This window comes from Myxocyprinus asiaticus, chromosome 50 (genome assembly GCF_019703515.2).
Source record: "Myxocyprinus asiaticus isolate MX2 ecotype Aquarium Trade chromosome 50, UBuf_Myxa_2, whole genome shotgun sequence".
Lineage (NCBI taxonomy): Eukaryota > Metazoa > Chordata > Actinopteri > Cypriniformes > Catostomidae > Myxocyprinus > Myxocyprinus asiaticus.
In genome coordinates, this window is record NC_059393.1 from 17,115,251 (window position 1) to 17,129,957 (window position 14,707).

Below are 14,707 nucleotides of genomic sequence, written 5' to 3' on the forward strand. Positions count from 1 at the left end.
CTCCTAAAAAAGAGCCAAGTGTTTCCTTTGGTACTCAAAAGAGGACTTCTTATCTCTGAAATTGTTCTGTTCCCCTCACAGTGGGTGTAAATTTTTTTTTTTTTTCGAAAGAGCGACAGGGCGAATGGCAAAGAGGAGTTTTCATTAGATGAGATTAGTGGGAAAATTGCAGAGATAGTCAGATGGCAGATAAAGGCCTGGTAATAAGAGAACAGAAATTTACTGATTGCAGGTCGTTTATAAGAGCCCATGGGGACTGGGGTGCTTAGAAACGTGGCTGGGGTAAGATCAGTTTGTCTCCGCGACCAGCAAAAGTCACTCATGGGCTTTCCTGTCCTTGACTTTGATCAGTGGCTGTAGTAACCTTTAGTAACCTTTAGTTGCTTTCACACATACAGCCTTTTCTAGAAAATTAACTGCAATTTTCCATTTAGAGGTCATGTGTGAACATGACCCATTTTGAAAATAGCAGTGAATCAGCTCTGGCAATTTCCCTTAATGAGAAGTTGTAACGTTACCTGAAATATTCAGTTTTGATGCTATGTGTGAACAAAGTCATAAGATTAACGGTTTTAGCCACCCTGATTAATGAGATCAGGATGCACTGACGTAAGAAGTATGCTTTGAACCAATTACCCGGGAGTCAAATTTGTTTTTTGTCAAATTGGACAGAGTCAAATGATTTATCTAATCGGAGGATATAAAACATTTTGATATTTTACAGTTGACTATGGAGGAAGTCTCGTGGTGTATGGTGCTCCACGAATCTAATGTGAAGTGTACAGTGTGCAATCAATGGGAAACGACCATGCGAGGCTGTGAAACTGGACCACAAAGAAATGGAAATGGCGAACGCACTCTGAGTGGAGCTTAACTTTTAACGCCACTTGCCTCCAACTCGATTCACATTCCCCCTTTTTTTACTCAAGACTGCACCCAATTGCATTCGGCCCGTTTCCCGATGCGCATTGTGCATAAGATGTAGCGGAAATAAGGCTTAACAAAAAACTGTTTGTTTTTGAGTTAAGTGTTTGTAAAATGGTCTATACTAAATTGTACTCTACCTGATAGTCAATAGCAGTGTTGGGGGTAACGTTACGTAATCATATGACTTTTTCGAGCAATTATTAAAGTAACACAATATTTTTTATTTTAGACCATAATATCGGAGCTACTTTTTAAATAAAGTAACGCGTTGCTTTGTACACCTCTACTTTCCCTGTATTGCAAGAAATTTAGGAGTAAAAGTGTGCAAACTTCAGGGAGGAGACATAGTGCATGATGGGCATTGTAGTTTTATAGAATGTGAGGCCAGAGACTATTTAGCAGAGACGAGTCACTACTATTTAAATGAATGGGAGAAATTGGAATGCCCAACCAAGAAGCTCTAGCACCCAACAGTCAATGGATGTAGAAAGGAAGTTCCGCCTTGCAGGTAACAGAGCCAATCACTTTTTAGATACAGGCATCGCCTGTCAATCAACTCGCTAATGTGCATGCACATTAGCTTTACAAGCCAGGAAAATTGCGTGTTTTAGCGTAATATGAGGTCAACATTCGGTTAAGTGAAACAGGATTGATTCATGTGTTAATACACACTGCATTAAAAAAATCAGTAAACATGTTTACAAGTTTATAAGACTAGTCTTCCACTGGCCACAACATGATACACAGGGTGAAATACTCAGTTCACTGACTTGTGCAGTCGAGCTGCTCCGCATTACAGCTTCCCATAACTGGGAGAATGGGATGAGAAAATCTGGCTCTGGATCAGTGGTTCCGAGCAACATTCTACATCGATTGTGTATGCAGAGAAAATGTCTTAGTTTCTAAAAAGATTCTACATTTTTGTTTTATAATAAACAAGTAGTTTGATTCATGAAACAAACCATTTTTATGACATTTTGATAGCATTAAAAACGATTCCATTCAAGTTGTATCAACATGTGCCTTTGAAGTTGTATGCGATCAATCAGTGGTGCCTGTAAGCACCGTAGATCAACTCAAAACAAGCTTTCACTGAGATGACTTAAGTGAAAAATATTATTTTATTATCAGACACATTCCTTGAACATGTTAGGCTGGCATTTCCATTGACTTTTATCCTGACTTTTGGAAAAACGTCTTAAGTTGACTGACATTGTCGATGGGCACAGCACATGATGACATATATGATGCAGGTTCAAGTGTTGGACTTTGCTGCTTTAGGTAAGACAGTGATTATTCTTCATTATTTATATTGGCTGCCATGTTGATGGAAAAACAAATCATGCATATTCATGTTATTGATTTTTTATTATAAATATGACGTGAAGACCTAATTTCTAAATATCTGTTTGTTTACAGTGTTGTTTTGACATGAGTGTTGTACAGTAGCCAGCATGACATGTAATGTCTCTAGCACAGCAGAAGAGAAAGTGGCTGTGAGAAAAAAGTAACGTTAACGTAATGCTTTACTTTCCATAAAAATGTACTTTTTAATTAATCAAGTTTTTTTTTTTAAGGAGTAACACATTATTCTAGCGATTACCCAATACTGGTCAATAGGCGCATCCCAAACAGCACACTTCTGCACTCTTAATTTTGTAGTGTAAGTAGTGTGAGTAGTATGTCTACACTGAAAATGCAACAAAAAGAAGTGTACTATGCATACCCGGATGATGCACTTCTTCAACCGTCAAAACGCAGTGTGGACTATTGGACACTTCATGCACTCAGCGCTTGCTGTACGTAGCAGAAATGGTGGAGTTTCCCGGCTGCATTGCTTGTCTGACAAAACAATTGTAAATAATGGAAAATGTAGCAACTTGCAAAACTTCTGTGAAGACAGCAACTTAAAAATGTAAATTGAATGCTTTACCATCACCCTAGGCTATGTGAATACAGTATGTACATTGTTTGAGATACAGTTGTTGAACTGAGGTTGGCTAACGTTCTAGAGCTAGCATGTATTTGAAGCGTCACATTCATCAGCTGTTAAACAGCGAATGCTTCAGTGTAGTAAAAAACCTATAGCACCAGTTTTCCAGTTGGGATGATGCATCATGTATTGTAAAAGCATAGTGTACAGTGCATCATTTGTGACAGCTCATTTTACACATTTGTCTGTACAACCATTTGTCTGTACAACCAGTTGCTCTCATTTAAATATTTATTTCTATGCTGGTCTATTATCGTGGTATTATCTATTTCAGATAAACTCGCCCCCTAAATGTACTTGGTCGTTTTACATGTCAGTCCAATATTCTCTTCCTGTGTAAGTGAGCTGTGTAGGCCAGATCTTTTGCTGTTTAGTAAAAGTTCAGGCTATGTGGAACTAAGTTCATTAGAGGTTTGTGCCCCATTACGGCTCTGTCGCAGTTTGTAGTCACAGGTCTGGGCTAGGCAATTGCTCCCATCTGACGAACCTGATTGGACTGTCAAAGGTGATTAAATGGATCTTTATTCAGGATCTCTGCTTCTTAAGTAGATGGTTTTGTGGCTCAAGTACATGATGACTGATGTTCATTGACCTTTTAATAAATTAACTAAATGTAGAAGAAGAGAAGTAGAGATTGAAACTGTGTCCTCTGTGTGTGTCTACAGGACCAGTGGGGACACTTGGAGGAGATTGAGCTGCTGAACGATGGCTCCGGCCTCGGCTTTGGGATTGTCGGAGGCAAGACAACAGGAATGGTAGTCAGAACCATGGTGCCCAACAGTGTGGCAGATAAGGTTTGTGTTTTGAATCTCCAACATGTTTCGTAATCTCACTTTATAATTAATCTTGGAACCATTGAGTTAATACCAATGACCTCAGCAGTGATATACCCATGTTATTTTTGTTTAAATATTAAATATTGAGTTCTTAATAATATAATATAATAACTATATTATAATTAGAGCTGTCAAAATGAATGCGTTAATTCATGTGATTTATTTAGAATGTGTAACGTGTTAATTTTTTTTGTTAATCACGTTTTAACATGATTAGCGCGTTTACCAATTTCACATTAGATACTTGCATTTTATTACGCTCTATGTGAGTTCTGAAAACTGGTTAGAATAGTGCAGAACCTTTGTGATGTGTCCGCCTGGGGTCATTGCACTGACACACACCACAACACACATACAACAGTAATTCCGTGTCAATGATGAAGTGATGGGGAAAGGACCTCTTAACAATATTTGTTATACAAAACAAACCGAAATGGGACTTGTGACAGAAATCAAGCACTTTGCAACCTCTGTAAGGCGCAATTTAATTACCACAGATGGACGTCAAGCCTTATCTATCACCAAAACGGCAATTTAGCTTTAGATTTAGAAGTATCATTACGTGGGCAGTGCAAGTGCTAAAAGCAGAACATGACATCTGCTGCGTTTTTCACGTGGAGTTCAAAGAGCCGCCTGACAATTAATATTGTGGAGGATGAGAGTTTAAGAGATTTAATGTGCATAGCAATAAATATGCAACCTATGGGGACTAGTTCTTTCAATAAGTCAACCTCCCACTTAGACTTTGGCCTTAATACTGTGGAAGGCTTTGTTTAGAAAATGCAAATAAAGCATTATTGTTACATATTGTTTTGTTTTCTTTCCTAAGAAGGAAATAAAGCATTTTGACATATACATATAACAGGGTTTCCACGGGTCCATAAAAAGTCTTAAATTTACTTTAAAAAATTTAAGACCATAAAAAGTCTTAAATATCTTTAAAAAATTACAAGAAGTCTTAAATTTAGTTTGCTGAGGTCTTACGTTTTGGGGGCGTGAATAGAGGAGATGCTTAAAACAGCAGAATCTGCATGAGTCAAAATCATCTTTCTCTCTCTCTTTCATGCATCCGTCATTTAGCAACTGATGCTTGAGTTTAGTGTGAGCGCGTGCAGGGAAGCGCATTTTTACTGATCTTACAATGTTACACATGTATAAACCTTCACAAACCCGTTAATCAGAAATGCAAATGCTGTTATTTTGCGTCTCTATAAGTGAGCGATGCGCTAACACTCTCACTTCTGCTTATAATTGACAAAGCTGTCAACGTTACAGTTTGCAATCACGCGAGGTTGGAGCGGTCTTTTGAGGCCTTTCGAATCTTGGCGCTTCCTTATTTCACATCACCTTTGACAATAATTGTAAAGCTAACAGAACTACTCAGCTGCAGAGATACACCTGTTATATCTCTCATCTCCGCCTCTCTTGAGCTCCATCTGACATATACAGGTATTTTCTCTGTCATCTGTATAATATAATTATATAAAATTATAATATTAATAATATACATAATATGAAAATATATTATCTATATTTAATATTTAGTATATAATCTGTTTTCAATATACATCATAACTAATTATGCAACAAAGTTCTCTTTCATAATTTAATCTGTTAACATTTTCAATACATATTGTCAACTTTAAAAGGCCATTTTTAAGGTAACTGTTGAGTTTTGACTTTTACTTGAGATATTTCACACAAAAATGAAAATTGTCATCACTTACTTAACTTCATGCTGTTGCAAACCTGTATGACTTTCTTATTTCAGTGGATATCAAAAGGAGATATTAGGGAGTTTCAGTCACCTTTCACTTACATTGAATGAAAAATAAGATGCAGTGACAGTGAATGGTGACTGAGACTAAACGTAAAATCTCCTTTTTTGTTCCATGGCAGAGAAAAATTCATACAGACTCTAGGGTGAGCAGTGATGACAGAAATTTAATTTTTAAATGAACTGCCCTTTAATTACCTGTTAAAGTATTTGGTAAAGGTATCTGCCAAGAAAAAAATATATAAATGTTATTCAGCACATGCTAGACCTTATTCACAGCAGCGCCATATTACATAATGACGAAGCTGTGAGGGATAGACTTACAGTCTCTTCAATGGGCTGTACTGCAGTTTAAAGTGTTTTTGGTCATTCCGCAGACAAAATATTATTTTCAAGGACACTCAGTAGACAAAAACTCCAGACAACATGAGCTGTGGAAAATCAGATGGGATCTAGGAGCCGTGCTTGCCATTGAAGAGATGGTAAGTCTGTCCCTCACAGCCTCATTTCCATTCCCATTAAAAATCAAACATGGCGCTACTGTGAATAAGGTCTATAGACCAATCCTCTTGTTAACAAAAATGTCAGCGCATGCGCAGTAAGTAGTGACAGAAAGCCCGTTGATTGTTGTGTTAGATTTGACAGATTAGATGATTAAACGAAAGTATGACACAAAACCATAATAAATACAAACATATTCTTAGCGATACAATTACTATAATAAAATAAGTTAATAACAAACATGTAATCATGTTCGCTATACATATTTGCTGCAAAGTTGTGAGTTGAAATGACCTCAGTCCAGTCAGCTCTGTTGATGGCTTGAAGCCACAGCAGTCAACTAGAGCCTTCTGAATCAATTTTCAACAAAGTAATCCGATAAAAGTTTACTTTTTATGCATGGTTTTTGCCACCACTTCCGTGTTTGACATAAGCGGTGACATTGCCAAAGCACTGGTCTATTGCATCACATCTTGCTAGAAAGCAAGTGACTAAAGAAAAGGGTCACAATATAAGCTACATACTTTAGGCTACGTGCATTCTTAACGAATTAATTTAGTTATTAACGAATTAATTTAGTTATTACATAAATAATACAACATTAAAACATGTTGTATTATTTATGTTGTTATTTAAAAAAAGAAAACACATAAATGCACAATAAAATATAAAAAACATGTCTCAGTGATTTTGTATTTACAGCTAATGAATTATATAATGAAATATATAGTTTTAAGATTTTATATTGTGATATTTATTTTGTTTATTATATGCAATTCCTTTTGTATGTCCTTTTGTTAAATTGAAAATGTTGTTTTTGTCTTTGTTCTTTTTTTCAAAGCATATTTTTGTTATTACTCTTATCCACAATTTTAAGCAGTTTATTCAGCCTGAACAACTTGATATACACACCTAATCTTTCGCTCTTTTTTTTTTTCATGGAACGTAAATCGCACTATATGGGAGGTAAATTATACTTTTGGTGGCCAGTGAAACAGACTTATTGGCAGGAGTTTTTTTGTTGTTGTTTTTTTGTCTATGGTTGTGCCAATTAAGTTGCCAGTCAATCTGATCAGAAATGCATGTATTTATTATACATACACGGATGGGTGGATGATGGATGGTTGGTTCGGGTGGATGGATGGATGGTTGTTTGGTTTGTATGGGTGGTTATTTTGGATAAAGGATTGATGGATGGATGTTTGTTTGGTTCGGATGGATGGTTAATGTTTGTTTGGATCAGATGGATGGTTGGTTGGTTATTTTGGATACATGATGGATGGATGGATGGTTATTTGGTTCAGATGGATGGTTGAATGGTTGTTTGGATTGGATAGTTGGTTGGTTGGTTATTTTGGATACATGATAGATGGATGGATGGTTAGATGGATGGTTGGTTATTTTGAATACATGATGGATGGATGGATGGATGGATAAAAGGATGAATGGATGGGTGGATGTGTGGATGGATGGTTGGTAATATTGAATACATGATGGATGTGGATGGATGGATGGATGTGTGGATGGATGGTTGTTTGGTTATTTTGGATACATGATAGATGGATGGATAGATGGAAAATGGATTGATTGATCACTGGATAGATGGATGGATGGTTATTTTGAATACATGATGGATGGATGGATGGATGAATGTGTGGATGGATGGTTGTTTGGTTATTTTGGATGGATGGAAAAATTGGTTGATGGATAGATGGATGGATGGTTGGTTATTTTGAATACATGATGGATGGATGGTTGGTTGTTATTTTGGATATATGATTGATGAATGGATAAAAGGATGAATGGATGTGTGGATGGATGGATGGTTGTTTGGTTCAGATGGATGGTTGATTGGTTATATTGAAAATATGATGGATGGATGATGGATGTGTGGATGGATGGTTGTTTGGTTGAATGGATAGATGGATGGATGGATGTGTGGATGGTTGGATGGTTGGTTGGTTATTTTGAGTACATGATGGTGAATAGATGGAATAATGAAGTGATGGATAGATGGAAGGAAGGTTGGTTGGTTATTTTGGATACATGATGGATGCTGGAAGGATGGATGGATGGATGGATGGTTGGTTATTTTGAATACATGATCGATGGGATAGATGGATGGATGGATGGATGGATGGATGGATGGTTGTTTGGTTCGGATGGATAAATGTTTGATTGGTTGTTTTTGTTACATGATGGGTGGATGGATGGATCAGATTGATGGATGGATGGATGGTTGGTTGGTTATTTTGAATACATGATGGCTGGCTGGCTGGATGGATGGATGAAAGAATGCAAGGATTAATAAATGGAAGGATGGTTGGTAGGTTATTTTGGATACATGATGGATGGATGGTTGGATGAATGTGTGGATGGATGGTTGTTTGGATATTTTGGATGGATGGATGGATGGATGGATGTTTAGTTCAGATGGATTGTTGAATGATTGTTTGGTTTAGATGGATGAATGAGTGGTTGGCTGGTTATTCTGGATACACGAAGGATGGATGGATGGATGGATGTTTGATTCAGATAGATAGATGGTGAATGGATTGATGATGGACTGATAGACTGATAGGTAGGTGGATCTAGTGCAATAATACACTTCTCAATTAATTAATTTTCAATATATACGGGGCAGGTCAAGTATTTTATGAATGTTACATACTGGTGTAGATTCAGTGGGGAATAAGAGGACATGTTCGCAAAAGCATCAAATCGTCAATATTACAATCAATATTAAAAGAAAATGACCTGTTGGTTAACTCTACTAAGCTGAAATTAGATCTTTGTCCCTGGCCTGCCCCTGAAACAGTTGTCATTTCCTCTTATTCTCTCATTTACTCTAGGACGGGAGGCTGAGAGAAGGTGACCACATCCTGTGGATCGGTGAGACGTCCACGCAGGGCTTGGCCAGTGACCAGGTGGTGCAGGTGCTGCAGGCCTGCGGTAGTCGCGTGTGCATGCTGATCGCACGAGACCCTCTTGGGGCACCCCAGCCTCCGCCCCCACCTCCACCTGCCCCCACCACTGCTCCCATCACCTCCCCTCCCCCTCTACCTCCTGTAGCAGCCAACAGGCTCAGCAAAACAGTACAGAAAACATCACCTTTATGAATCAGTTAAATTAATTGAATAATGATTCATTTCTTTTTGACATTGCATGAATCAGTGAATGAATGATTCATTAGAGAAATAATGAATCACTACCAATACGGCACATGCATTTCAAATGGTCTGGAATGTGACCTCAAGATGATATATTCAGATTTGAACTTGACTGTTTGGTACTGAATTTAAGGTAAATGTCACAAATCTACACATATCATGGTTATATTTTACCCCAAAATGAAAAGTAAAAAAAAAAAAAAACAAAAAAAAAAAAAAAAAGAACCCTATTTTTTGTACCATAAATATTTTTGCGTTGTGGCATTATTTTCATGACAATTAAGCAAATTTCCCCCTAAATTGTTTAAAAAAAACAAAAATTCTACCTAATTAATTACTTAAATTATAAAGTATTTATACAACATACTAGCATTTGTTTTACTGGCTTTATGGTGTTTACAATGACAATATGAATTCTAGTGTTTTACTTAAGTATTCATTATTTAAAAAATGACTATTACAGTAAAACTTCTGTGAAAATTTCCAAATGCATAACTATAGTTAAAGTTTGGGAAAGTGTGAAATTTGCAAAAACGTGCTTGCGTGATTGTCGTGAAAATAATGTCACGATACAAAAGCTCTTATTGATCCTACATTGTTTTTAAATTTTTTTTTTAACATTTTATATAACATGAAAAATTACTATTACAATTTGAAAAAAAAATTCAGAACTTCTTAAACTACTTCAAAGAGTACTCCACATGCAGCAATGACAGCTTTGCAGATCTTTGGCATTCTAGCTGTCAGTTTGTCCAGATACTCATATTTTTCACCCCACGTTTCCTGAAGCACTTGCCATAGATATGGCTGTCTTGTTGGGCACTTCTCACGCACCTTACAGTCTTGCTGATCCCACAAAAGCTCAATGGGGTTAAGATCCATAACACTCTTTTCCAATTATCTGTTGTCCAATGTCTGTGTTTCTTTGCCCACTCTAACCTTTTCTTTTTGTTTTTCTGTTTCAAAAGTGGCTTTTTCTTTGCAATTCTTCCCATAAGGCCTGCACCCCTGAGTCTTCTCTTTACTGTTGTACATGAAACTGGTGTTGAGCAGGTAGAATTCAATGAAGCTGTCAGCTGAGGACATGTGAGACGTCTATTTCTCAAACTAGAGACTCTGATGTACTTATCCTCTTGTTTAGTTGTACATCTGACCTTCCACATCTCTTTCTGTCCTTGTTAGAGTCAGTTGTCTTTTGTCTTTGAAGACAGTAGTGTACACCTTTGTATGAAATCTTCAGTTTTTTGGCAATTTCAAGCATTGTATAGCCTTCATTCCTCAAAACAATGATTGACTGATAAGTTTCTAGAGAAATCTGTTTCTTTTTTGCCATTTTTGTCCTAATATTGACTTAAGACATGCCAGTCTATTACATACTGTGGCAACTGAAAAACGAACACAAAGACAATGTTAAGCTTCATTTAATGAACCAAATAACTTTCAACTGTGTTTGATATAATTGCAAGTGATTTTCTAGTACCAAATTAGCAATTTAGCATGATTATTCGAGGATAAGGTGTTGGAGTGATGGCTGCTGGAAATGGGGCCTGTCTAGATTTGATTAAAAATTATCAGTTGAATGCCACTTTGGTGAATTAAAATACCAATTTCCTTCCGAAACAGCAAAGTCTGTACATTATTCCAAACTTTTGGCCACCAGTGTGTGTGTGTGTGTGTGTGTGTGTGTGTATTATATATATATATATATATATATATATATATACACAATTTTCTCCAGTTTTGGGGTAAAATGTGATATGGACATTTTTTTCTAGGCAGTTTTCTTAAGATGCATTAAATCATGGAAATTACATCCCACAATAATGGAAAACCTGGAAATATTAGGGAAATTTAAATTAGGGATTTCCAGGCCTGTAAAAGTTATGGAAAATTTCTGTGGTGAGTATACATTTTTCTAGATATGAGAGTATTAAAGTAATTAATTGGCTTGAAATTGCCCTTTTGTGAGTGAGATCTTTGTAAAAAACAAACAAACAAAAAAAAAACTTCCGTACCTTGTAATCCAAACGACTGGAAAAATCATGGAAAAATCATGGAAATGTCATGGAAATTAACTGGTCGAAAGGTGTGGAAACCCTGTGAGATTCAAACTTTAACAAATGATTGATGTTTCTGATCTGTTCCATTGATGCAGCCAAACTTGGAGGGCTACGAAATCCACAAAGTTGCGTTAAAAAAGAAAGAAGGCCAGAGCCTCGGGATCTCAATAATAGGATATAATGCATTCATCAGTGAGGGTAAGAAACACATTTCACCTACATTGAACTACCACAACTACTAATGAATATGCTGTTAATTATTATTTACTCTCATCTCTCGTCTCTGTTGCGTGTCAGATGCCGTGGGGGTCTTTGTAAAGTGCGTGGTTTTAGGCAGCGCCGCTGAGCAGAGCGGTAAAATCCATGTCAACGACAGGATAATAGCGGTGGGTTCTTAATCACTTTTTAATGAGCTCTACCTTAATTAGCCCTGTGTCCGTATGAGCGCAAACAGGATGCCAACCAAGCGAGACGTCTCTTTAATCTCACGTTGATTCACAGTTTAATAAGAATGGGATGAGTGGGGAACTTGTCAGCTGTCACACTCTCCCTAGTCTCACGCTAGGCTTATCAGTCCCACCAGGCAACACAGAAAGCCCGGTTAGCCGGGCCTGCGGAGACCTCTTGATTGTCTTACTCTGTCATAAGTTATTTTCCTCTGTCTGTGTGAACAGTTGGATGGAGTTAACCTCCATGGATTCACCAACCAGGAAGTCTTGGAGGTAATGAGGCAGACGGGCGAGACGATACACCTTACCCTCATTAGGAAGATCGCCTCACCCAAAAGGACACACGTAGAGAAATCTCTGGATAAAGGTATGATCTTGACGTAAAGGGATTGTTCTCGAAAAGTGAAAATTTAGTTGTTTGTTGTTTTCGTTCCCACTTAAATGTCACAGTAGATTTTTTGATTTTTTTTTCATGCAACTGAAGTTTTTTATAAAGTTCCAAAAAGACAAAAAACATAATAGAAGTCCATATGGCTTAATAGGGATACAGCGGCAGTTAACAGGGACTCATTTTAAAGCTTAAAAAGGATCCATCATAAAAGTAGTCCATGTGACTTGTGCGTCATATTCCAAGATTTCTGAAGGCATGCGATTTTGGTGTTTTGGTGAGAAACAACCTGGATTTTAAGTAATTTTTCAGTGAAAATCTTGACGTCCGTTGTGTGTTCATGAGCACTTTGAGAGAAGCTTGTTCAAAATAAAAGATTTGTTGTTTAGTGCTAAGAACAATGCAAGTTCTTGTGAGTATTGAAAAGACGGACTTTAATATAAAAAAATAACAAGAAATTTAGTTGAGTTTGGAACGACATAAGGGTGAATAAATTATGACAGAATTATAATTTTTGGGTGAATTATTCCTTTAAGTCAACAAAATCTTTTTTTTTATCCCAGTAGTTTTTAGGCACTTTTCCATAGCAAAATGTGTTTATTGTATAGCTGGGAAATGTAATGCATTAACTTCTGCGATTAATAGTTGACTTTTAATGCGGTATCCATTTTTTTTTTTTTTTACACCTGAAACTTCGATTATGTTTTCCCCACTTCCTGTAGCTAAAAATGGCAGGAGGTACATGACTCACTGCTCATCCTAGCACAGAAATAGATAGTGTGGAGCAGTGCATGTGTAATCATTAAGCATGACACATGAAACCGCAAGAGAGACACCCAGAATGTGCGCGATAGTGACTGAACGGCAGCCAGAGAAAATAATGTTAAATTTGAGATATTTAAGCATATTCAACTTCATCATTCAGTTTGTTTTATATCTGTATGTATAGTGTCTTATAATGCATTTGTAATGAAACTTAAGTTTATCTTGCCAATACACCTTGATATGAATTGAATCTGCCCATTTGATCCTATTACTAAAAAAGTCCAGTGGAAAATGGCTGGAAAAAAGATTTTGCCCAACTTTTAATTACTTCATGTCCACTGATTTTGTGGCATATATGCATTTACTAAAAGATATTCTAATTATCTCCCCCCACCCCCCCAAAAAAACATTTTAATGTGAACATATTTTAATAATTAAAATAAATGATGACTAACCAACTTATTGCAAATTCTTTTTGACACAGTGTAAAGCAAATATATTTATGATTATATTTGAATGTTTGTTTTAATGCACCATTAATCACAGAAAAAATGTGCAATTAATTAGTCGATTCACAGCCCTTGTATATTGTGATATATTTTGTTGGCAACCAAAATGTTGAGTGAAGTTTTATGCTATAAATTTTAGCATTTGTCGCCAACCCTAATTCTAAATACCGTACATGATGCTTCAGATTTAGGTCATGTAAATATGAGTTTTTGACTGCATCTGTGTGTGTTTGCAGTCCAGACAGAGTCATCGCGTGTATCTCTGAAGAGATCGTCTGAGATCAAGGCTCGGACGGATGTTCTGAGGAGCACTGTGATTGAGTCTGTGGACCCTTCTTTTAGCGGAATCAAACAACAGCTGCAGGGGAAAAGTGAGTTGATACCCCACCATCAACACAGCCATCTACACAATTCAGATGCTCACAGCAGCATAGAACAAAATGGGGCAGCATCACAAATGATAAAAGTCCCATCCAGCTCGCTCTCGTTCTCTCTCTCTCTCTCTCTCTCTCTCTCTTGCTCTCTCTCACATTTACAGTATATATACATAAATATATACAGTATATATATATATATATATATATATATATATATATATATATATATATATATATATATATATATTTATACCACGGGTCTGTTGAATGCTTGATTCTGATTGGTTGACGTATGTTCTAAGGTATGCAATTATTTTCCAGTAAACGCACCACTGTAAAGTAGTTCCAGGTTTTGACCACATAACGGTTCTATATTACTTATTTCAAAGAGCCCTACAGGCTACCACAGCAAAATAACCAATTAAAACAAAGACATTAGTTAAGTACATTGGATAAGAATGACAAACAATGTCTATAATATCCTAAATTTATTTCAATTTCGATTGAAAAGCGTCCTTGGGCTCCCTCTCTCTCTCTCTTCCTCTCACTTTCGCTCTCGTACCCACATACACACACTGTAGACCAATTAAACAAAGACATTGGTTAATACATTGAATAAGAATGACAATGTCGATAATATCCTACATTTATTTAAATTTTGGTTGAAAAGCACCCTCGTGCTCCTTCGTCTCATCCGCACTCACACACGCTCACACACACACACACACACACACACATGAGGACTCGAGACGCGACCAACAAACAGAGCCGCACCCCCGCAACTTGATCAATACAACAGTTTCTATATTATCTGAAATAACTTAATATGTGCAGCTTTTAATGTTTCAATGTATTTCGCCCATAGCTATAGTGGAAAGCATCCTTCCCCCTCTCTTTCGCTCTCACACAAACTCTCTCGGGAGCAAAGTCAGTGCACCCCCGCGACTCACTGGGA

At 36.8% G+C, this 14,707-nt stretch overlaps 1 protein-coding gene across 1 annotated transcript in view; it reads left to right on the forward strand.

The window, feature by feature from the left end:
* Positions 1-14,707, forward strand: part of LOC127438903 (inaD-like protein) — a 163,299-nt gene that overhangs the window by 19,870 nt on the left and 128,722 nt on the right. The window contains 6 exon segments of the mRNA XM_051694807.1: positions 3,586-3,714; positions 8,887-9,132; positions 11,345-11,462; positions 11,562-11,650; positions 11,939-12,080; positions 13,612-13,746. Of these exon segments, the coding sequence (XP_051550767.1) occupies positions 3,586-3,714; positions 8,887-9,132; positions 11,345-11,462; positions 11,562-11,650; positions 11,939-12,080; positions 13,612-13,746 (859 nt within the window).